General features: G+C 57.0%; 1 protein-coding gene across 1 annotated transcript; it reads left to right on the top strand.

Moving 5' to 3' along the window:
- The first annotated feature begins 3 nt into the window (after positions 1-3).
- On the top strand, positions 4-21,237 carry TMPRSS3 (transmembrane serine protease 3). Its single transcript, XM_046001364.1, has 13 exons — positions 4-84; positions 1,489-1,627; positions 6,381-6,491; positions 7,325-7,441; positions 7,834-7,957; positions 10,459-10,584; positions 11,776-11,819; positions 12,494-12,659; positions 13,347-13,516; positions 14,779-14,874; positions 17,431-17,573; positions 18,199-18,351; positions 20,659-21,237. The coding sequence occupies exons 1-13, from the start codon at positions 64-66 to the stop codon at positions 20,674-20,676; spliced, it is 1,428 nt and encodes a 475-aa protein (XP_045857320.1). The 5' UTR covers positions 4-63; the 3' UTR covers positions 20,677-21,237.
- The last annotated feature ends 3,511 nt before the right edge of the window (positions 21,238-24,748 follow it).

Here is a 24,748-nt window from a genome sequence, read left to right as displayed (position 1 = left end):
TTGGCAGCCTGCTTACCATCACGCTTGCTTTTATAATGAAAAAGGAAAATATTTCTGCTTTTAATGATGGCGGCCCCAGAAATGGTGAGTAAAGTGGGTCGGGGAGAGATCACGCCTCTGAAAGAGGATTTCTCAACATTTCTGCGTGTTGTGAAACCGACCAAGGATGGCCCGTTTGGGAAGGGACTTCCGTGCCTAGGTTCAAGGTTTCAGACGAGATCGGGCGCGTTCAGGGTGGTATGGCCGTAGACAGGTTCAAGGTTTCAGAAAGCATTTCACCACTTGTTCTTACTCTGGTCATTAAGTCAGGCTGCGTCATTCACCACATGCCCATAGTACGCGGCAAGTGTCAGCAAGGATCAGAGGCAAAAATGCCAGGTGTGTATTTACTAGTTTTCTAAGGTTCTCTTCAGAGCCACTTTTGCGGTGGAGATGAAATAAATATTTTTAGTGCATAATCCTTGCTTCGATTTTCCTAAGACGGCCTGAAACAGCGTGAAGATAGAGTTTGCCTTAAATGGCTTCATAGTTTCCTGTTGGATCTCCAACATTACAGCCGGTAAACAGAAATTAAGAAGGGGTGATTTACGGATCTATGTTTAGGTGACTGTTGGAACCTCCTTTAAGGAAGCAGGTCCCCAGAGAACTGGTGGCTGACTGATGAACTGGGAAAGTGAGTTGGGATTTATTTGGGAACATTCCGCCATTTCCTCGCTCACTCTGCCCCTCTTAGAGCCGCAGGAATGACTTTCGGAGGCTTCTGACCTCTCTGGCTTTGCGATAGGTGGAATTCTCTCGGAGGGAACAAAGCCCCAGTGTGGCTGGTGCAAGCCAGAGGTGCCCAGCTGCTCCCCCCTTTGCCGTGTGGGGGACTGGGCACCCAGAGGGCATGGATACGTCAATCCTTAACTAGGTCACGCCTGCACGAGCCAGAGAAGGGCTGTGTTTATGGGAAACTACAAATACTGTAGGTGACTGTCCCCTTCCCGGTGTCATCTACATTTTTTGGGCGTGGACACTGTGAGTATAAGAAACTTCATATGGTTACAATAGGTGTCCCACAGGTGCAGGCAAAGGGTTGAGTTTACGTGGGACAAAGAACAATGACCCAAAAAAAAAGAAGGAAAGTGCTTTGAAAGTGATTTATCTTCTGAAAAACAACGGTGCAGTAATTTCTAAATCGTTAAGAGGGGATATCTCTGAAGACAGCTAGTCCTTTGATTTTAAGATCAGGTAGAATACACAGTGAGAAAGTCATTATTTTAGCAGAATTAAGTTCATAGTTCTGCATTAACTCTGGAAGTTTCTCTGTGACCTGCTGTGGCTCAGGAAAAGAATGCGTTCTCCCTGGACAAAGAGTTTTGATCTATCGGTACCGAATGTGCTTTATGGGGATTGTTGGATTTCAAAGATTTCACGTGACGAAGATGCGCGTGACGCTAAAAAGGTACACAGGGGAGCAAATGCTGTCTGTTCTTCTTGGCGAAGGCTGTGGAGCTAGAGCCAGAGCTCAGAGGTCCTGAGATCGTCACCATGGGGGAAAACGACCCACCCGCCGCAGAGGCCCCCTTCTCCTTCCGGTCACTTTTCGGACTTGAGGATTTGAAAATAAGTCCTGTTGTACCAGGTAGGTGGAACCCGGTGTGACTTTTGGGGAAGTGTCCTGAGTGGTCTTCCTCTGAGGGACACCGATTGCTTGTGTTTACTTGGGTTTATGGAGCCCTGGAGAGGGGGGAGCATTAGATGGGGGCATCCCCTTGGTCAGCCCCTTGCCAACTCCCGGAGACAGAAGATTGCATTCTCTGGATGGAGGTTTTCAGAAATGGAGGTTCCTGGGAGTGAAGGGTCAGATCCCGCTGGAGAATCTCTGAGCCCCCCAGGGAGTCCTGAGAACCATCAGCTCTCCCAGGAAACTTAAAGTAAGCCGGGCATTGCCGAAGGTGTTTGATGCCTAGATTAAAATCCAGCCGCAGAAGACAAGAGAGGCTCGGAGCAACAGGGAGAGTTGGTTTTACAAATTGGTCTCAAATGTAGGATTTGTCCCCGTGAGGCGGTGAGCCGTGGCTCGCTGGTCCCGGGTGCAGTCAGGAATGCTGACCTCGGAGGCTGGGAAGGGGGACACCTGGGGGACTCTGGCCGAGGTTCCAGAAGGCATGGAGTCGGGGCTGCCCTAATGATTCCTTTTAGACCCTCTGGGCAATGGAGGTTGGGGGGTGGCGGAGAAGATGGGAGGTGGGAGGACAGGTTTTAAGTGAGGGTAAGGACATGCTGTTTAAAAATACAGCTCAGAAAGTGAGCATACATGTAAATCTAAAAAATACCCTCTATCACCTGACCTCCAAGATGTACCTGGTTTTTATGTTTGCCTCATTCTCTTCCCATCCTTGCCCATAAGTACGCATTCTTGCGTATGAATAGGAACCCCAAAATGACCTCGTATCACTAGGTGTATCACGATGGATAGGTATAGACGGGCGTTTGCCCATGTGCTACTTGGTTTTTGTAAATGCCTTTTGTTTATAACATCACAACATCCCATCAAGTAGCTGTGTAATTCACGTAATTTAAAAGTCATCATTTGACATACAATTGTTCCCAATATTTTTGTAGTACAAATAATACAAGCATGAATAACACTGTACGTATTCACTTCTGATTTCTCATTTCTTCATGATTAATTTCCAGTGTGAGAATTCAGTAGTGCTTTAAATAAATAAGCAATGTATAGAAATTTGGAAAACACAGTTAATCAAAGAGATTTTTTTAAAGTTACTCAGGATTTTCTCATTACTCAGAAATAACCCTATGTGTGCTTTAGTATTGGATTTCTTGCCTTTTTCTGATCTACTTATCTGTATTTTCCATTGGAAGTGGAATATTCTATTTTGAAGCTTTTTTTCCCCCCCAAATGAAACAGTATCATGTTATTCTTTCCATGGCATTAAATAATTAAATATTCTTTAGGGGTTTGTGAACTATGGCCCGATGACCATATGCGGCCCACTACTTGGTTTTATAAATAAAGTTTTATTGGAACAGAGACACATTCGTATTTCAGCAATTGTCTATGGCTGCCTTCATGCCGTAGTAGTTGAGTAGTTGCAACAAAGACTGTATGGCCCATAAAGTTTAAAAATATTTACTCTCTGGTCCTTCACAGAGGAGGTTGGCTGACCCCTTCCCTATCATGGAACTAACGCTATACATGTTCGGTCACCAGTTCCTTCTGAGGGGCGTTCAGGCTGTTTCCTATGTGTCAGTATCATACACGTCCCCTCTCTAACTGTCCGTGTAGGTAGGAACTTACGTACATCAATGATGACATCTTAAGATAAATTCATGGAAGTGGTCTTACGACGTCAAAATTCCACCCATGGTCAAGACTTTTGGTTTGTATTTCCCATCTGACTCTCAAAAAATTTACTCAACATACACACCTATTGACTGACTGTAAGTGAAGGTCCATTTCCTTTCACCCTGGACTGCAGTGCGGATGCCCTAACAGCAATCATAATAAATATTGTGAGGTTGAGATGTCGTTACATTTGGTTGGCAGCTTTTCAAATTTCCAAAGAGGGTGAAGGATTTTCCCTGCGTGTCGATCATTTGCATTTCTTTTTTGAGGAGGAGCTATGCATTTTGCTTTTCATTCTGTTCATTCATGCCCTCAAAGACAGAACAAGGAGGGGGAGTGGGGCCGTGGTAACCCCACAAGACACTACGGCTGAAGAGTGTAAGGGGGCAAGTGTGAATGACACAAAGGTTCGCACTGGATACTGATCTTTGAGTCTATAATTAGGATGGATTTCCTAAATCTAACTCTTAGACACAGAGCAATTGGAGTGATAAGAGATCATTCTTGGGGTTCCTGCAGATTTTTAAAGAGTAGGGGAATGTGGGTTCTCAGGAAGGGGGAGTTCTTAATTTGGTTCAGGCTTCTGGGGGTGGGGAAGGCTGTAAAGAAGAGACTGGTCTGTTAACCCAAGACCTCGAATTGGTTGTCCTGAAGGGAATTGGTCTCCCCTGTTGAGATAAAACAACCTCCGTTCTCACCATGTCATCCATTCATGCAATTTACTGATACAGTTGACCCTTGGACAACACGGGGGTGGGATTAGGTTGCTGACTCCCCACCTAGTCAAAAATCTACGTATAACTTTTGGCTCCCCCAAAACTTACCTACGAATAGCCTACTATTGATTGACCGGAAGTCTTCCTGATCACGTAAACACTCGCTTAACAAGCATCTTGTGTGTTACGTGTGTTATACGCTGTGTTCTTACAACAAAGTAGTGAGAGAAAAGAACGTGGTATTAAGAAAATCTTAGGGAAGAGAAAATACATGGTACTATTAAAAACCCATGTGTGAGTGGACCCGAACAGTTCAAACCTGCATTGTTCAAGGGTCAGGGGTCTTCATCAAGGACGGCTGCACGCCAGGTGTTGGTCTAGGCTCTGAGAACACAGCTGTAGAGCAAACCGCCTACTCAACGTGGCCAAGACGAAGACCTTGCCCTCTGCCTCGACCTCTTCATTCTGAATCCTTCAAGCCATGGAGCGTGTGCCTTTTGGGATTCTCCTTAATTACTCCTTTCTTCCCTCTTCCTCATTCCTTCTCTTACTCTTCTCTTCTTCCCCTCCTTTCCCACCTCCATCCCCCCATTTTTGTCTTCAAATTCTCTCCTTTTTAAGTAGCCCTGAATGATACTGGCCATTTTATAAGCACACCCTTCATTGCCAGAGGGTGAAGCTCTGGGTTTCCAAAGACAGGCAGGGGGAGATCTCTGAAGCTTTCTGTGGGAGACCTCTTGGCTCAACATCTCTTAGACTAGGGTGCGAGAGGAAGGGATATTGTGTCCCGAGTAAACATGTGCTGCAAAGAAAGCCGTCTCCTCTTCCCACATGCCCATCTTCCCCAGTGTAAGGGGGGACAACTGCGGCATGGATGTATTTTCAGGTCTGATGAGATCATTTGCAGGACATGCCTTGTTCTCCTTGGAGTAAAAGCGCCGATGGAAATTCTCCTCGTTGCCGAGAGAGGCTCGTAAGGCTTGTATAGCACATCGTCTTTTCCGTCCCATCTGCTGGTTCTCTGGCAAGAGCTGGGACAGGTCTGGGGTTTACCTTACTTGCAAGCTAATAAGTCAGCCCGCCCGGTTTGACAAGAGACTCCCGGCTCAGACACGGAGGATGTTATTACGGCATGAGCGGCACGTGTGTCCTGTTCAAGTCAGTTCCTCATGCCCGCCAAGTCCCATGGAGGTGACGTGGAATAGCCCAGGGACGCGCTGAATGCCCGGGGTGTCCGCAGCACACAAAGGAACCCAGAACCAAGGCCAACTCAAATCTTTCATCATGGACTGCAAGCTCACCTGCACACAATTTGGCCCAAAGAAAGACATTGCATTTGTTAAACCAGAAAGTAAGCAAGCCTGCTCCTTGCTCTGGATGTCATCTCCGTCTTCTAAGGCTGCTTGTTCTGCAAAGCATCCTCTGAGAGACGGTCTGGGACAAGGTTGTCTGTGTCGCCATGCACAAGACTCACGGAGAACGGGCTGCTCCCTCTTTCTCAGAGTACCGTGTTTGGGCTTTATGAGTCACCTGTACGGGTCACTGTCCTCTATGGGGAAGCATTGCTGGGCACCCGGGCTCCACTTGCCCCCTGTACTACTTTCCCAGGGCTGCGGAGACAAAGGACGGCAAACGAGGCGGTTTAGAAGAACACAGGTCTATTGTCTCATGGTTCTGGAGACCAGAAGTCCGAAACCCAGGTGCCAGCAGGGCTGTGTTCTCGATAAAACCCGCAGGGAGACCCTCCTTCCCTCTCCCCAGCTTCTGGTGTTTGCTGATCATCTTTGGGGTTCCTTAGCTTGTAGGTTCATCACCCCACTTTCTGCCTGAACCTTCACATGGTGTCCTGCCTGTGTCTCTTCACACCATTCCGCTCTGTGTGTGTCTGTTTTGGGTTCAAATGTCCCCTTTTTAAAGGACACAAGTGAGATGCGTTTAGACCCACAAGATGACTTTGTTTTAACTCGAAAGCCCCTGTAAAAATTCCATTTCCAAATAAGACGATGTTCTGAGGTCCTGGGGGTCCACAACTCAACATACTGCCGGGTGGGTGCGGGGGACACGTTTTGGTCAGTAACGCCATCCCCTAATCCGGGACGGTCGCATCTGGGTCGGGGTGGAGAGCTTGGGGCTGAGCCTCTGGAGGGTGTGTCCCCAGATAGATGACCTCCGCTCTAACTTTCTTTGGGCCAGAACATTCTCTGCTTTGAGGGGAGGGGGGTCAAATTGCTCAAGTTCAAGTTTTATCTTATTCAAATCTGCCGCGCTGCGGCTTCCCGCTCTCTCCCCGCCCCCTCATCGGTTTTCAGACGCGGACGCGGTCGCATCGCAGATCCTGTCCCTGCTGCCACTGCGGTTCTTCCCCATCATCGTCATTGGGATCATTGCCTTGATACTGGCGCTGGCCATCGGGCTGGGCAGTGAGTACAATTCATTATTCAGTGGGCTCTCAGATGCCCGTTCGGGTGTTTAAACTTTGATGAGCCCCCCAACGGCCCACACCAGCGGGGCGCTGCCCCCCAGCCTTAATTACTGGAGACCAACGTCTCTGGGGCTTGCTGACTTGGAGTCTTCTTTGCCTGCATGAACGTGGAGCCCGTTGGGGCCCAGGGCGCGGGGGAGGGCTGCTGGCCGTGCTCAGGGCTTTGTCACCAAGGAGCCTGCCCAGTTAGAAGTGTCGAAAGGCAGCTGATGAAAGGCGATTCTGTGGGCCCAGCGTGGGTGCGGGGCCGGGAGGAGGAGACAAAGAGGCCATTCACGGCGGAGCCTACCTGCCATTTTAAAAAGAGGTTCATGTGACTTTCAAGAAAGCGAGTCCTTCGGGCGGCTCTGATACGGAACACTGTCTCCTCTTCTCTTTCAAATAACCAGCCCGCCTGCTCAGCTGTGGGGTCCCCCGTCCCTTCTCTTCTCGCCCAGGGTCGGAGACGACGGGAGGCGGACTGGGGGGCCGAGGCGTCCTCCCTCGGAGCCCCTTGCTCCGCTGGCTCAACCAGTCGGCCCATAGCCATGCACTTTCTCTCTTGACCTTGAGCCCCAGACGTGGGCCACATAGCGAGCAGGTGGGGAGTAGCAGCCTCGCCCTCTGGAATTTGGGACAGAAACTGGGTGGAAGGAAACTGGCTGCGATTTCAGTGCAGGCTTCATTACTGATGGCCACGCTCAAGGCCACGGCAGCCTGGGGATGGTGGTTAGTGTTGTGCACTGAGGAAGCCAGTCCGTCCTTGACACCCTGGTCCTCCCCTCTCCTCAGTCCACTTCGACTGTTCCGGAAAGTACAGGTGTCGCTCGTCCTTTAAGTGCATTGACCTGACGGCTCGATGCGATGGGGTCTTCGACTGCAGAGATGGGGAGGACGAGTACCGGTGCGGTAAGGCCATGCTCCTCGCTGTAGAAGGACACCCCAAACCTGACCTTACCCATCTGTGCAGTGGGCCCAGATCCATGCCACGGTCAAGTCACGTCCTTCAGTGGGATCCCTCTGGCATTCGTCCTCAGGGGTGGCTGAGCTGGGAGCAAGGCGGGGGCTGTTCTCGGGGCCAAAAGTCGGTTGGGGAGAACAGGAGTGGAAGGAAGAGAGCTCAGGGGGTCCAGGTCATAGGAGTTGGCACAGCCCCACGGGGAGGGGGTGCTGCGGGGGAGGGGCAGGTCAGATTCAGCAGGGCAGGTGCAGAGAGCCGAGCCAGCTGCAGAGAGACCTCTGCCCTCGTGGACTCAGGCCCCGGGGCCGCTCACGGACTCTTCCTCCCATGCGCCGGGCAGTCCGTGTGAGCGGCCAGAACGCCGTGCTCCAGGTTTTCACAGCTGCCGCCTGGAGGACCGTGTGCTCTGACGACTGGAGAGGTCACCACGCTAACGTCGCCTGTGCCCAGCTGGGCTTTCCAAGGTAACTTCAGGGACATTTCCCGCGGATGGGTAAGGCATTTGATTGTGGTGACGATGGGGAGAGAGAGCCTCCTCTTAGGGGGCATTTACGGGGTGCCGCTGCCTGCCATCACAGGGCATCCCCACGCCAACCTCAGCATCATCCCTGACCACCCCGTGCGCACACCAGGCCCTCGCACACTAAGTGGTTCAGTCAAGGTCATGTGGGAAGGGACACGTTTGGGGGCGTCTCATGGTCAGGACAGGACCCCAGACCCCAGATGCACACAGGAAACATGGAACTTCTGAGCCAAAGACTAAGCCCCCAGAGACTCAGGCTGCAGCCATGGGGTACCTAAAGGGCTCCCACATGCCGGGTGCTGGTGGCCCCACAGACGGGCATGCACACTTCCAAGGAGCCCCAAAGAACCAAGCTGGAAACGCCCGCCATATAGTGAAAGCACAATCCCTTCCCACAGTTATTTGGAAAGATGTAGGAGGGTCGCCCCTGGCAACGGGGTCTTCACTTCCCAGTGTTTGGTTTCGTCCCGGGACGTAATGCGCTGAGGGGACACACTTCTCTCCTCTCTCTCCCGGCCCCTCCTCTGACCCCCGACCACGCTGTCCTCCGTGGCCTCCCACCACAGCACCCCAGCCCCTTTCGCTCTTGGCCCCGGGTTCAAAGTGGGCAGGCTCTGTGTTCCCACGCTCCTGGGCATTTGCGCCCGGGTCCCATGTCCTTGGCCCACTCCCCCAACCCCGGCATCAAAGCCGGAAACCGCTTAAGTCCAGGGAGTCTCGATTTTCAGATCTGGGGCATCTTCGTCTCAGCTCCTTCTTCTGCTGCCCTTGGCACCCCAGTGTCCCCAGCCTGTGTCCCTGAGACCTCATCCCTCTACCTCGTGACAGCCTGCATTCAGCAATCAGCTCGGTCCAGCCCAGGGGCAGCGGCTGAGCCACACACACGGGGCTGTGGATCGCACCCCCACAGACGGGGAGGAGGGGGTTCACACCCCACGTGCGTGCACACACACACGTGCACGTACCACACGCACACACACCACACACACACACAGCTACATTACTCGTATTGACGCATACACAATACCACATTGCACAAACACTAAGTCATGCTCCCATGCACACTCACAGCCTCACGCACACACCTGTGCACACACGCACACACACCATCACCCCTGTGAACCGAGGAAAGCTTCCCCAGGCACCTCTATTCCCCCCGTGAACCCGCTCTGCCCTCCACACCGACGCTTCCATTCGGAGATCGACTTCCGTAGACTTTTCCTTCCTTCTCCTCCCCTGAAAGCCCTTCTTTGATCTCTGTCGGTGGGACCCATGTCAGCTGTCTGTGATGGCAGCCAGAGGGGAGACTGTCAAGCGGGATGGCCTGGGTTCGAATCCCCGGTCCTCAGCCCAGTCCCCTGACTCGGCCTTCGAAATAGGGACAACAGTCGGACCTGCTCTGAAGGGTGGGGTGCGGTTCGGGTCGGAGAGGGCTGGGCACACAGGAATGTCCTGGGAGAGCTGTCCGCTGTGATGGTCACGACCCCCTGGAGACTGGGCCGTTTTCTGGGGATCCCGGGGTGGCCCTCGGGGCCCCCGTGAGTCCCACAGCTCTGTCTCGTCTCGGGAGCTCGTCCTCGGGCGCCTGCCCTATCGGTGGCGGAACTGTCCCCACCAGGGCTGGGAGGGCCCTTGCCCCCAGACTCGAACTCGACTGAGCCTCGTCTGCATCTGCTCGACCCGCACCAGCATCTCCATAACGGGATGCGATCCTGTTTGATAAACTGGTGTGTTCGTGAGCGGAACAACCAGCTGCTTCGTGTTTTGCTCGTTCCGTGAGAAAAGGGGAGGACGCTTGTCACCCACCTCGTAACTCTTCAAACACCCAATTTTTTTTTTTTTTTTTAAAGATCAAGGCTTCTTTACCATTGTTCTCCAGACCTGTTTCTTGACACTTTCATCATTTGCCTGGGCGCCCTGAGCCTTTCCCTTTTGCGCTCATCTCTCTCCACTGGGAACCGCCCCCCCCACCCCCCACTGCCCAGCTCTGGCTTTCGTTGTCCCCAACCTATGGCCCTTGGGTGCTCGGCATCCCCACTCTGATCCTGCCTGAAAATTCTCCGCCGAGTTCTGTGTTCTGTTCTGTCTGGGGCTCATGTCAGGCCAAGCGAGGGTCAGCTCAGCCGGATGCGTCAAGGGGGGGCTTGGCTACATCAGGGAGTGGTTTCCCTGGCTCATGTCGGGAGCCTGTGGCGGGTCGAGGGGCTGTGGGAGCCCATGAGGACCCAAGAGACTTGCGAGTGGGGTGGGGGCCCGGCGGGTCCGTGGCCCAGACAGTACAAGGTCTGCAGTGGCTTCCTAAGCCCGCGGAGGAGCTGCTGATGGATGGCGGGGTGGGACAGACATCGGCCGGTAGGACCAGGTAGCCCCGGGACTGAGCGCTGGCCGGTTGGAGCCCGGAGTGCACCCTGCGTCGGGTCCGCGTTTCCCGTGTGCTTGCAGCTACGTGAGATCGGACGCCCTCAGCGTGGGCTTGCTCGAGGAGCGGCTCCGGGAGGACTTTGCGTCCATCAATCACCTCCTGCCGGACGACAAGGTCACAGCTCTGCACCATTCCGTGTACGCGAGGTGAGCGGCCGGGCAGGGTGGTCATCGGCGCGGCGTCCCCGCTGGCTTTGCTGAGCCGCACAGCCCTGCCAGGACCCAAGGGACGGGAGAGTGTCTTTCTTCAAAAGCAAGGCGGGGGGGGGGGGGGGGGGGGGGGTTGGCCGCCTCTCTTGGACTGGAGGGAGGGAGCAGCACGCGGGATGTGGGAAGCCAGCCCGAACGGCAGGCAGGCCCAGGGAGAGAGGGAGGATGGGGCACCGGCAGGCAGGCCCAGGGAGAGAGGGAGGATGGGGCACCGCGTGGGTCCTGCTGTTCTCAGCGTGGGGGGCAGGGTTGTGTGCGGACAGGGCAGAGGGACAAGGAATCTAGAAAGTATTGCAAAGTACGGGAACGTTTACCGTTCGTGTTCCGCGTTTCCTGGGAGGACTCACGAGAAAGGTGAAATGAGGCGCCCGTAAGTGACGGTGGCCTCAGCCTAGCATGTCCCCTGCCCCTACAGTCAGGCATCCCTGTAGGCTCTTCCTGACACTTGGGACCAAATCCCAGGAGTGTGTCCTCTGCTCTGGGAAACAACAGCTTGTCAGCCTGTCCATCACGTAATTGATGGTCACTCGGGGACTCACATGAAATTTGTGGGGACAGCTCATCGCTTAGGTCCTAAAACCTCGGTCTGGTGACGCCCCCCTTTTTTTGCATGATTGCATGAGTGGACTGGGATGCTAAAGGCAGGACAAGTCACGAAGGGACGCGGTGGGTTATAAGCAAAGCACATTCCCTGCTCCCCTCCCCCCCATGTGTCATTTCTGGGGTGGGGGGAGGGAACAGCAGTGTGATCCAGGCTGCAAGGACTTGGTGCCAGGAGAGGCTGCCACACTGTGTCCTCCAGGGGCCAGCGAAGAAGCCCGGGGTGAAACTGGCCTGCGGACGTCGAGTGACGTTTCTGTCGTAGAGCCCCTCCCGCGCGTCCTGTCCTCTGCCGCGCAGAGCTCAGAAACAGTCACCTGTCACCCGCACAGCACTGCACCGTGGCCAAAAGTTTTGGGATGAATGTGTGACCTCACTCGCGTGCATTTTTTTTTTAAAATATGGACTAAAATTGCGGTCTGTATTCAAGAGTGGGGAATAGAGTCCGTTTTTCTTTTACCCCAAGATTAAGTTTAGAAAAGTGCTCATTCGCCGGCATTTACCGCAAGCCCCTCTTTTGTTCCCCAGGGAGGGCTGCGCCTCGGGCCGTGCGGTCACCTTGCAGTGCACGGGTGAGCCACCTCGCAGGGCAGAGCAGCGGAAGCCCGCGCTCGCTCACGCACTCCGTCACGCACTCCATCTCCCCCGCCTGCTCGCGGTCCCTCATCCTGGGTGCCAGCGGGGAGCCCTGCGGACCCCACCCGATAGAGGGGGAGAGTGTGCCTCCCCATGGGCAGGGGGGAGGCAGCCCGGAGCCGCTCCTCAGCGCGGACAGGACCGTGGTCCCTGATGCCCTGTCACCGCGGTGGCTCCCGCAGCCTGACTCGCTGTCACTTTCTCCTTCCCACGCCCCCTGCCCCCCTCAAGGAAGAGTAGGCCCAGGCTGGTCAGTGCCCCAGGCTCCCTGCCCGGTGTCCACACTGCAGGGGTGAGGTCTGGAGTCAGGCAGGGGCCACTAGCCCCGCGTTGCTGAGGAAAGGAGAGCAAGGTTCCCACATTCCTGGCAAGTTGTGGTCCTACTGGGGTCACGGGGGTCACGGCGAGGGGCGTGGCCAGCACCGGCTCTTCCCCCCCCCCCCGCACCCCCGCGTCTGCTCCCACCCTCTCCCCTGCCGGCTCTCTTCTGGGGCTGTGAGCTCTGCGAGGACAGCAGGCCGTCGGGGGTGGGGGGAGTCCATGGCGGTGACAGCAGGTTCCCCACAAAGGTCTGCGGGATCGACCCCCGGCCCTTGTTCTCCCTCTGCAGTCTGTGGTCTGAGAATGGGCTACAGCTCACGCATCGTGGGTGGAAACGTGTCCTCGCTCATGCAGTGGCCGTGGCAGGCCAGCCTTCAGTTCCAGGGCTATCACCTGTGCGGGGGCTCCGTCATCACCCCCGTGTGGATTGTCACCGCGGCACACTGCGTCTATGAGTGAGTACTCGTCGCCCGCCCACCCCGGCCGCACTGGGGGGTGTCAGGCTGGGGTTGGTTCCAGCAGTCAGCAACAGCTCCAGAGAGCAGGCAAGATTGTCCCAAAGTAATGTCCCAAGGAGGGGACCCATGCCTGTCGCTGCTGGCTGTGACCGGTGACCCTGAGCTCATTCTAAGGATGTCAGACCTGCCACTCCTACAGAGAGGGTAGAAAGCTCTGGGCTGAAGCTTCCATGCAGGAGGGAAACCGCCAGCCTCCCTCTCGCTACTTAACGGGGAGCTTGCTGTGGCCAAGAGAGTGAAGAGGCTCCGGCCGTGCGGGCGCTGGGGTCCCAGGCAGTGTCTTGGGGGAGGTGAGCACAGGAGAAAACTACAGGAACATTCCCAAACACAGAGGAGAATTCTCCGTTTTGTTTTGGTTTTGGCTGCCGTCAGACGGAGAACGGACTCTGACGGACCCCCCGGATGCTGAGAAGTCTGGAGACGCAGGCACCGAGGCTTGCCTGGTGGCTGTTTGGGCGGGTCTCTGCTCCTGCAGGGCGCGGGAGCCTCAGTCAGGGCCGAGCATCCACAAGCAGGGAGTGCGGTCATCTCTGCCACCTGCCTGCCCTGCGTCTCCAGACCTTCAAGGTCCACGGGTTAACGTCCTGGGGGACCCCTGCTTCACTCTCTGCCTTCTCATTTCAGCCTGTATCTCCCCAAGTCCTGGACGATCCAGGTGGGGCTGGTGTCCCTGCTGGACAGTCCCGCCCCTTCCCATCTGGTGGAGAAAATCATCTACCACAGCAAGTACAAACCCAAGAGGCTGGGAAACGACATCGCGCTCATGAAGCTGGCGGGGCCGCTCACCTTCAGCGGTACGCCCGGGTTCCCTCCCGTTCTGTGGCTTTCCGTTCTTTCAGGAGAGTTTGCAGTCACCCCCTGAAGCCTTTTTCCGAAGGCCCTTTGCAGTCCTTGCCGGGCAGTTCCAGGAGCTCACTCGTTTCCCCGCTGGCCACGGGGATCACCTTTCCTCACCAAAGCTGTGATTTTCCTGGTTCTTGGTATGACGCGTAATTTTCGACAGCGTTCTGGACATTGGGCTACTGCGTCAGGCGACGCCAGGTCCGTTGATCACTTCAGCTTCCGCAGGAGGTCCCCGTTGTGGTTCACCACGCGTGACTTGCCTGTGTTGCAGGAGGTGCTTCTGCGGACATTTGATTTTAGAGACCTGTGGTCCGACTTTGGTCAGCTCGGTTCCTGCCGGGACTATGTTCTTCCTGCTGGAGATGAGAGGGACTTCCCCAGGCCAGGCCACGGGTGCCTCCAGGTGGTGGAAGAGGGGTCGCTGGCCCCGTGAGGTAGCTCCTCCCTGCCTGGGAGCTTATTCTGTACCAGGCACACGGGATAGAACTTCCAAACGTTTTGCAGAGACAAAGGACTAGGACCTACTCTTGAGTACATCCAAGCCCCTTCGCCCTGCCTAGTGCATGGCCACGTGGAGTGTCGGCACAGGCGTATTGAACAGGCCCCGATGCCGTGGAATCCTGGCCCAGGGTCCGCGTGTCCACCACACCGCACACCAAAGGTTCTCTTGTAATGCTCTGGAATGTGTGTTTCTGGAGAAGCAAAGAGAAATTGTAACGGTGGCATTTGCTTATTATTATTCATGGCTCTTGGTTATAAAAATGAGATGCCAATGTCTGCACGTTGATAAAACTAGGTGAGTGCTAACGACTTCTCTGTCTTTCCATTACCGTCCCGTGCGGAAACGCTTAGCGTGTCACCGAGCGTGTTCCCGAGACGGCCTCACGGCAGCCGTGACGCTGTCTCTGCTGGAGGGTGTATGTGACACAGCCCATAGGGACAGGCCAGCTGCTTGCCCCCAGGTGGGCTAGGCAGGACCACAATGTTACGTTTCATAAGAAAATGCGCCCGTGGTCCAGACCAGCAGTGGGCAGGTTAGGGCCCTCGGTCCCAATCTGACTCTTCGCCTGGTAGCTTTCAGACCAATCAAGGGCTTGACCTTTCTTTGGGAGGTCGTTTGAGCTCCGCAGAGAGGTGGACTTTGGGGACTTTGACTGTTTTCTTGGACGAGTGCCTTCAACTGAGTTCAAGTCTGCTGTCTCCCCTGCAACAGACATGATCCAGCCCGTCTGCCTGCCCAACTCCGAAGAAAACTTTCCTGACGGAAAAATGTGCTGGACGTCTGGATGGGGGGCCACAGAGGATGGAGGTCAGTCACCCGAAATCAAGATTCCAAGTCCGGGGGGGCCCAGAGGCATGAGGCCCGGGGTGGACGCCCACCATGACACGCTGCCCTTCGTGTCCCTGTGTGGCGTCCCCATGGGAGGCCCACACGTTCCAGGCAGGGGTATGGGTCCGCTGCTGGACACACGCTCTCAGCAGAGTGGTTGTGGGTCAGACTCATGGTTCTGTTTGTCTTGGGGGGTGAAATTGCAGACTTTGCCAGGAGAGAAATAAATGGTAAAGGAGGACTAGGGACACCCGTGTTGGGAAGACGTTCATCAAATCGTCAGGAGGCTCTCCCTCCTCCTCCCAACTGTGCTGGCAAAGCACACAGAGAACCCACAGAGAACCCCCTGCAAGGTTTCTCCAGAAAGCCAACGTCTGTAACTGGGGAGGAATGTTTGTCTTGTGTGGCGTTGGAAGACGTCTTATTTCATTAGCGGAAGCAGACGTACGGAAACTCACTGCTATAAACGTAATGGAAGTAGTCATCCTAATGAGAAGAGGGCATGCCCGTGGAACCCAGCCCGTCCTTCTGTCGGGGTGGGGCACCCATGTGCTCATCACTCATAGGTTTTCCACCAATTCCTTTCCTTCTGGTAGGAAAGGTAGGAGTTCCTTGAAGGGGGCTTGACTGTCGTAACAAAACTCCATGAACAGAGGGGCTTAGGCAGCAGGACTCATTTCCTCTGAGCCCAGAAGTCAGAGATCAAGGTGTCTCAGGGCTGGTTGCTTCCCGGGACTCCGAGGGTGAAGAAGCCCTGGCTTCTCCTGCAGCTTCCGGTGGCTCCAGCCGTCCTTGGCGCAGACACAACCGTCCAGTCTCTGCCTTATCTTCCTGTGCCCCCACCCCCGTCCCGTGGGTCAAGTCTCTCTCCCCTTCCTCTTGGAAGGACACCGTTTTGGACTTAAAGCCCACCCTAAATCCGGGACGACCTCATCTTGAGGTTCTTACCTTGGTTACACCTGCAAAGGCCCTACTCCAAATAAGGCACATGCTAAGTGTGCAGGTGAACATGGTTTGGGGGGTCCCGCTCACCCCAATACAGGGAGTTCAGTAGTTTCCTTCTAGGACTTATTAGTGGAGTCTGCCCCTCCCTGAGTGTCCACCGTGCACCGCGCGCCCCCAGATCTGCCGTGTCTGTCCTCTTCCCCAGGGCTGGGTCTCGTCCCCCTGTCCAGTCATGTCCTCTTGTCCGTATTGGAAGCTTCCTCCACGGACCGGTCGAGCTCCGCTCCACCACGTCTCCATGCGACGCTGCCGGCTCCGTGCAGCAGGCCCTCGGCGGGAAGTGGTCTTCATGGCCATCGTGAGGGCGAGGAGCCTGGGGCGAGGGGAGCTGAGCACCGGCCTGGGCTCCCGTGACCAGTGGAGGGAGGTCTGGGCTTCCACGTTGATACACCCCCACGGCCCTCTCCACCTTGTTTCTCAGGACTTGGGGCGTCAGAAGATTAGTTTGTCACTTCGCTCGATCCTGTGGGGCGAGTAGGGACAGGCGGCACTCTCAGCCAAGCTCTGGGCAGTGGTGCCGGGCACGTGGGGTGTGGGTGGAGTGGAGAAGCCTGTGCAGAAAACGGGGTGCAGCTCACACCCAGACAGCTCTTCGAATGTGGGTTTGAGGAGTGCCGACCCGTACCCCACCTGCTGACACGCGCTAGACATGTGCCCTGCTTTCGACCTGTAGGGCATAAAGATACCCGCTTACAAACAGGTCAGGTTAGAGGAGCGGATCCCTTCGGGTCGATGGTGGGGCTGACCCGACAGTGGACGCGTCGTTTCCTGTTGCTGTGGCAGCAAGACCAGACTCACTGGTTTCGACCCCAAGACCGTGGTGGCTATGGTTCCGGAGGACAGGCGTCTTCGTCCCTCTCCCCAGGCTGTCAGAAGGGCTGGTCCCTTCTGGAGGCTCTGAAGGAGGATCTGTTTCCTGGCCTTTTCTAGGGTCAGGGGCTGCCTGCTGGTCCTGCCTCCGCCCTCACAGCGGGCCAGGCAGTGTCCCCTGTACCCCCCCACCACCATGTGACCTCTGCCCCACCGTCACGTCTCCTCTGATGCTTATGGTCCTATTAAGAACCCAGCCAGGCAGCCCAGGATCGTGTCCCCATCTCAGAGCCCTTCTGCCATGGAAGGTGACCCAGACGCCTTCGGGAGGACACTTCTCTGCTGACCACACGGAGGTTCTGCGGGCATCTGTGTCCTTCACGGGCCTCCGTTTTCCTTCTGTAACCTGGGTTGTTCTGAGGACTGAACAGACCGGTGTGGGTCGAGCGTTTGGCCCAGGGTGGATCCCGGGGGGGTCCCTGATGGCTTCTGCAGTCCCACCTCCTCCTGCATTGGCCACTTTAGGGGAGTCCATGGTCCAGACATGAAGCAGCAGGGCTGCTCAGCCTGCTCACCGGGGAGCTCGCTGCGGACCACGTTCTGGCCACTTCCAGGAGTGGCCTTCTCTGCCACCAGAGTGTGGTGGCGTGGCCCCACCCCAGGGGGTGCCCTGAATTCCCAGCAGCCCCTTCTGCAGGTACTGCCCTCTCTCTGACACAGGGGACGGCTCCCCCGTCCTCAACCACGCAGCCGTGCCTTTGCTCTCCAACAAGATCTGCAACCACAGAGACGTGTACGGCGGCATCATCTCGCCCTCCATGCTCTGTGCCGGCTACCTGAAGGGCGGTGTGGACAGCTGTCAGGTAGGGGCCCCTGGGGACCTCCAGGTGCCCCAGCAGCAGGGGAGCTCTGGACGGTGACCCAGCCCATGGGACGGGCCATGGCCAGCATTTCCCTGTGACTGGCTGAAAAGCAAATTTACAGGGTGTGGGGAAGACGTTTGCTCCAGATAGCACTCCCTTTCCTGGCCGGTGGCCCAGTTTACCGGTGTTCCTGTTCTGCCTGGGTGCGGGCAGCAGGAGGGGACTCAGGGTGCTTCTCCCTCCCAGCCCTCATTCTCAGAGTTTGCAGGGGGGTATGGGGGGCCGTAGGCAGGTGGGAACTGGCCAGTCTGGCCTCCAGAGCCTCAGTGAGCGCGACTCCAACACCGCAGGGGTCCAGCCCGGCCAGGCAGACCCTCCCTCTAGAGCGCTCCCGAGGCTGTGTCCAGCTGCCTCGATGTTCACGGGGTCAGCGCCTCTAGAATCTGGCAGGGACACAGCTTGGGGAGACGATCCCAGGGGGGGCCAAGGACTCCTCTGTTCGGGGTTTCCAGCATGAGTCCTCGAGACGGGGGTGTGAGCACAGAGCCAGGCTCATGATAGGAAGGGGGGGTCCTGGCGTGGAGACAAGGGGCACCCCCACAGTGCGTCTTTCCTCGCCATCCAGGGAGACAGCGGGGGGCCGCTGGTGTGTCAGGAGCGGAGGGTGTGGAAGCTGGTGGGCGCGACGAGCTTCGGCATCGGCTGCGCCGACGTGAACAAGCCCGGGGTCTACACGCGTATCACCTCCTTCCTGGACTGGATTCACGAGCAGCTGGAGGTGGGCGCCGCTCGTGCCGGTCCCCGCCATTCGCCACAAGCATCCTTTTCTGTGGCCCCAGGACTGCCCGGGTTGGTCCAGCAAGAGGCGCCCCGTGGCCTCTGGGTTTCCGACGTGGGCATGGCCGGTCCCACAGGCAAGGCTCTGTGCAGGATGGATGGGCCTGGGGGATGGGTGCACGTCGGGCGGCCCCGGCAGGGACACAAAGGACGAACTTCCTCCGCCAGGTGGGGAGAAGAGGAGGGTGACGGAGAAGGAGACCCTGGGGAGGGGGTGAGCCCAGCGGGCCTGTGTGCGTGGAGTCGAGGGTGGACGAGTTGCAGACGGTGGGTGAGGGTCTGAGCAGCAGGCCCTGGCGCCCTCTGAAGAGTCTGGACCTGGCTTAGAGCCAGGGATGGGCTGGAAAGTCTCTGATCTCGGGGGGCCTGGGCAGCTCTGGGCTTCAGGGGGGCCTCTCTGAAGGGAGGTGTTGCAGGAGGGAGACAGGTCAGGGAGGCCAGCTTCCAGGCCAGGGCAGGCAGGAGAAGGGAGTGTCCCAGGCAGATGGGATGGGGGGGTGGCCTCCCCTGGGGGAGCTCCGGAGCGGGGGGGGGGGGGGGGGCGGCCACGCGGGAAGCCCCACAGTGCGGCCTTCTACCTTGCGGACCCTCACACGTATTTGCTGACTTGCCCTCCGACGCTGAGCCCACATCACGCCTTGGACTCCTGTCAAAGAACATGGGATTTGCCTTTTGTTTTTAAAATTATGGCCAAATATATGCGACATAAAGTCAACCATTTTCAAGTGGACAACCCGGGGAAATAGCATCCTTGGGGAGCCGTGTAGCCCACACCTCGAGGCTCTGATGTTCCTGGACCGTTTCACAACCTCATCAAGCCGGCCCTCCCCTACCCCTGCTCACCCCCTCCCCCAGCGGGTCTCCAGGGGCCGACGTCGTCTGCTCCTTTCCCTCCATCGAAGACCTTGTAAAACGCTCCTTTCAATGGGAAACAACAGGCTAGGGAAGGCATCAAGCCGCTCCCGGGCCCTGGACGTCATGTTCTGCTTCCGCTGGGAATTTTTGCTTTGGAGGAGAAGCTGCGTCAGGGCTGCCCCTGTCCCCGCTGAGGCCTGGTTTGACTTCCGGCCCCGCCGTGCCACCGTACTGTCACCCTCTGTAGGCTCGCATAGTTCCTACTCCGGGGCCGGCTCCCGGCAAAGCCCCGCTAGAAGACAGGCCTTCTCCAGAAACGCCTGCTGACTCGTTTTGTGAGCCGGGAGCACCACTGAGGGACGCAACACACTTAAGCACAAAATTCAGCCCAAACCCATCAACCTATTTGGAAGCAAGAGAACAGACGCTTGCAAGAGCAGCGCCCCCCCCACACCCGCCCCCCTCAGGCGGGCCCCCTGGGGTGCAGGTGGCCGTGGGAGCGTGGGGGATGGAGGGCGGGAAAGGGGGGGTCACCCACAGAGGCCGCCGAAGTGCTCCCTCCTCGCAGCCCCGCTCTGGGACAGACGGTCCTCGCGCCCAAGCTAGTTGTCGTGAAAGTCACGCTGGAAACAGGTGCGCGCTGAGGATCCCCGGGAGCCTTGTGTGGTCGCGGCTGTGCAGTGAGGGCTCTGGTGATTCTGACGCACGAGGCCTTCAAGGGAAGAGACGGGGAAACACCGGTGGGGGCCCCGTGTCCCCCTGGGAGGGCTTAAAAAGAGCTTCCATCCCCTCCCCCCACCTGGATCCGTGCTCCCCCTGCCCCGATGAGCACGTCCACGAGTGATGGACGGATGGCGTCTGGGGGCCTCCTGGAGGCCTGAGACACCACCACCGGCTGCCTCAGGACCCCTGGGGCCCAGTGTGAGAGTCGCCCTTTATCAAGTCTTTTCAGCTGTCTGGAGAGGGGGAAGACCCAGAAGAGGCTTCCCTTCCCACGGGAGATTTTCCAGGGTCCTCATTTTTGGTTGTTTCTTTTGACTATTCCCACGGGCCTTCCAAGGGCCCACATGGGTCGAGGGACCTTGGCCGGGTCATCAGCTAACGCGGGACTGCCTGCTTTCATCCACTGTGCTCTGCACAGGGGCCATAAAACAAACCTGCTTTGATCCAAACCGGGACTTAGGACCTTGATTCGAGGGTTAGAAAGGCCAAGGGGTGGCTAGGGAAAGCGCCCCCGGTCAGGTCTCCTCCACCAGAGGCCAGCTGTGTCCCCCACGCAGGGCGGGGACCTGTCCACGCTCACTCGGGGCCAAGTGTGGGTGCCTGCTCCCTCTCAGGGTGGGAGGTCGGCCTGAAGTGTGACAGAAGGTGATGGCTGTGTTTTCATTTCCAGAGGGACCTGAAAACCTGAACAGGAGGGGACAGGATGCCACCTTGACTTCCTGCCTGACGGAGACGCCCCGCCCTTCCACGGTCCCTGGGGGGAAACTCCCAGCCGGAGGAGGGAGCCCTCGTGCTCTTCTTTCTGGCGGCACCCGCAGAGCCAAAAGAAGGAGCACCTTTCTGTCCCTCCACATCTGGAACCACCTGCTTCCAGCTCCTCCATAAGCTGCGGGGGGCCTTGGCTAATGTGACCTTTGTGCTCTGTGACCTTCGCTGAGAACAGAAGCGGAAACACCTTCGTACTGTGACCTTGTCCCCCTCGTCCATTCAGTTTTCTCTGCCCCCGGGCACAGGCGAATCCCACACAAACAACACGGGAACTCAGTAAGGACACGCGCCCAGAGCTGCGGGGGGCCACGTCGCTGTCTGCACGTCTTTATCCCGAGGCGCTGGAGCAACCCAGAACTTCCTACTTCCCAGGTCCCTGTCTGCATGTGGGACCTTCATCTGCGAGGGTTTAGTGGCCAGGTTTAGCTCTATTCTTTCTTCGTGGCCGCTGGTGCATTATTTGTCTCTTGTGTCCAAAGGACACGTGTTCCCGCAATGCACCCATCAGTCTGAGCTTGCCGGACGGATCCTGACCGCTCGCACGCTGGGCTCCCAAGCTTGACTGGAGAGTCAGTACTTTGATCTCCTCCAAAAACGATGTCGGTTTTGCATTTCCCTGTTGAAACAGGTTTCTTTCTTTGTGTGTGTGTGAATTTTTTTTTAACGATTTTATGTATTTTAATATTTAAGAGAGAGGGAGACAGTGAGATCATGAATGGGGGGAGGGGCAGAGGCAGAGGGAGAAGCAGGCTCCCTGCTGAGCAGGGAGCCCCATGCGGGACTCAATCCCAGGACCCCGGGGATCATGACCTGAGCCGGAGGCCATGCTTCACCGACAGAGCCCCCAGGTGCCTCCTGGAACAGATTTCTCAGCAGATCAGTTACGGCAAAGACTCAGAAGCAGAGAAAGATGCGAAGGCAGTGGGGTAAGACCAGACCGCACGGGAGGCGGGAGGCCGGGTTCGTAGTCACACGGCATCAAGAAGCCAGAGGCGTCCCTGCGCTCTGCACAGCCCTGCTACCCTAGCACGCACCTGCGGCGCTAGAGACCCACCCCCTCCTGGTGACTCACCCGCCTCTGCGGCCCCCGGACGCACACACGGCACAGAGAAGAGGCGTCGTAGGCAGTCACAGAGGACTCATTGCCTCCCCCCGAGGCGGCCGTGGGGAAGATGGTGGTTTCGGAGCCAGCGGGTACATGGGCAGGGAGAGGTGCGGGGAGCCTCCCGCGACCGAGATGGCAGCATACAGGGAGGGGGGAGCGCCGAGGCCCACGGGCTGCCCACTCGACAACCACTGCAATTACCAGAGTTTTCTTAGGGAGTATTTGCCGTCTTACCATCTTTCCAGAGGTCCTGAGTAACGCTAACGGCAGGCGATTAATCCAACCATGGTCCGGGCACGGCTCTGCCGCATTTCCTGTGCGCGCTGACCCTCCGAGACAGGAACGCTCGCTAGTCCTGTCCCGCAGATAAGGACATTGGGGCGTGAGCAGGAGTGACGGTCCCAAGCCCACAGGCCAGGCCAGAGGGCTATTTGGGGTCTGCCCCTCGCAGGATGGACCAGCGGGAAGTAATGGAATTCATGCATCGTTGGCCTGAAGACACTGGGCCCCGCCCGTTTGCACCCACTGAGACATCAGTCATTCAAAGTCACTGCCCGCTCCCGGCAAGCGCTGAGCACCGATGGAGGCCACTGCGGGCTGTAGCTCAGGTTCGTGGGTGGAGCCTTTGCCATTTGGTTGCTTTCTTCCGTGGCTACAACTTTGCCTGTGCGTCATGCCCGGCAGCTGGGCTGGAGAGGGAGCCAGGCGAGAGAGCCCTGGGCGGGCGCTGCTAACCCGTGGGCAGGAACACGCCGCGGGGCCGGTGTGCTGCTGTCCCCGGCGGCTTGACCAGCAGGAACAACCACGGGGCAGCCACGTCGTGGGTCTGTGAGGAGGCCAGCCCTCGCCTGCTCCCTGACGTCCAGCCCACTGCCACGGGGTCGGCTCCTTCCAGAAGACCTGACGATATTCGGAACGTTTGGAAAAACGAGTGTTCTAAACCAGTCAATGAGTTCAATGCCAACGTGGCCACCAAAACTGTGAAGGCCTGCCCCCCCCCCTTGGAAGAGGAGGGGGTTCTGGATCCGGGGATGGTCCCAGAAGTCTGATTTCTCCGTCTCGCCTGTGGAGAGTCTGCCCACGGTGATGCAGGAAGCCCGGGGGGGGGCGGTGGTGTGAGTCTTCGCCCGGTCACAGAGACTCGCCAGGACCCAGAGCTGGTCAGGGAAGGTCTGGGTACGGACACGGTTGCCAGGGCCTCCGTGCCCAAGGGCAGGCTCGGCGGCAGGATGTCCAGAAGGGCAACCCAGGGCTGGCATGCGTGTGCGAGGACCACGCCCTCCAGGTGGGCAGAGGCAGAGCCCCAGGGTGGCCCCCAGCCACAGGGAGGCACAGGGTCTCCCCAGCGACGCAGAAATAGAGTAACGACCAACAAGAAGGTTAAGATTACACAGTAATCGTAAACACAGGCTTCACATCAATTACTTTATTTTTTTAAGATTTTATTTATTATTTGACAGAGATCACAAGCAGGCAGAGAGGCAGACAGAGAGAGAGGGGGAAGCAGGCTCCCCGCTGAGCAGGGAGTCCAATGCGGGGCTCGATCCCAGGACCCTGAGATCATGACCTGAGCTGAAGGCAGAGGGTTTAACTCACTGAACCACCCAGGTGCCCCCAAATCAATTACTTTAGACAAATCTACTCATTAGGCCACCTTCTCCCCACCCCTTACCCTGCATGAAGGAAAGAGGGACTCTCACGAAGCGTGCCACCATCGTGACGGTGATGGCTTGGGACATGAGGTCCCCTGTGTCTACACGTGTGGCCGGCCATGCTCCAAGCGAGATCCCCGGCCAACTCAACTGCCTGTGAGCCACTTCTGGGGACACCTGTGTTCCCATCATTTGCTCCTTCTGGAGTGCCTCTATGGTTGGAGTTGTCCCCTCAATTCACGGACCCGCAGAGAGATCATTCTTTGGGCTCCCGTGATGCAGGGTATATGCGTGTATGCGTGTGAGTTTGCGTGTGATTACACAGGCACATGACACTTACATGGGGGGGACTCACTCGTTTCTGAGCCCGCCTCTCTTTCTAAGCGGAGGGCTCTCCAAGGGCAGGGTCGTCTGTCCCCAGTGCGTGCCTGGCAGCCCCCACCCCAGAGTCACGAACACAGCTTGCATGAACCCAAGCACAACGCCTGAAGGGGCTTCATCGGACCCCCTGTTCCATGAACCAGCACCTCCCCGGCTTGGAAGAGGTGAAAACGGCATTCATGCTCTAAAATGGTGCTTTATCTAAAAAGTCTCCCCATTGCTTCCCTTTGAAGTACAAACACAACTACCGGGTGTGTGAAAATTGAAACCCGCTCTTCAGCTGTTCCTGTCTCGTTCTCCGCTCTACCGTCGAGGGACCAAAATCACAAAAACTACGTCTCAAAGTCTTGTTCACAGAAAAAAGGTCAACGTGATGTCCCTAAGGGATGAGAAGTTACAAAACGGAGGATTTTCGTCAAGAATGAGAAAACGCTCGTGCTGGTCTTTAAATTCCCCCACTAAGCACCGAGGTCAGGGTTTCGGAGTCGCGGGGGAGTCGGACACACTTTCCTGACAGGGTGTGTTTGACTTTGTGCCTTCTTCCATCTTACGGGCACACTGGAGACGTCCACCCTCCCTGCTTTCCCTGGCAAGGTGGAAGGCATAAGGACGTCTGTGGCAGAGCTGAGGTCTGCGGTCCCCTGCGCACGGGCTGGGCCACCTGCCAACTCCCCTCGCTGCGCCTGCCCAGCTCCCTCGTCCCCCGAAGGCACGCCCCATGCTACACTGTAACTTGCACGATAATCATGGTCCCTGACGCAAAATTGAAACTTCATGCCCACTTCCCGGAGGCACCGGAGGGAAAAGCGAGGAGGGGGGAGGGACCGAAGCCGGGAACCGCGTCTGTGTCCAGA

Source organism: Meles meles, chromosome 4, assembly GCF_922984935.1.
Source record: "Meles meles chromosome 4, mMelMel3.1 paternal haplotype, whole genome shotgun sequence".
Taxonomy (NCBI): domain Eukaryota; kingdom Metazoa; phylum Chordata; class Mammalia; order Carnivora; family Mustelidae; genus Meles; species Meles meles.
This window is presented reverse-complemented; position numbering and strand designations above follow the sequence as displayed.

Coding starts and splice junctions, on each gene's coding strand:
- TMPRSS3 (XM_046001364.1), top strand. CDS start 64: ATGATGGCGGCCCCAGAAATG. Junction 6,492..7,324: donor GCTGGCCATCGGGCTGGGCA/GTGAGTACAATT, acceptor CCCTCTCCTCAG/TCCACTTCGACTGTTCCGGA. Junction 14,875..17,430: donor GGGGGCCACAGAGGATGGAG/GTCAGTCACCCG, acceptor TCTCTGACACAG/GGGACGGCTCCCCCGTCCTC.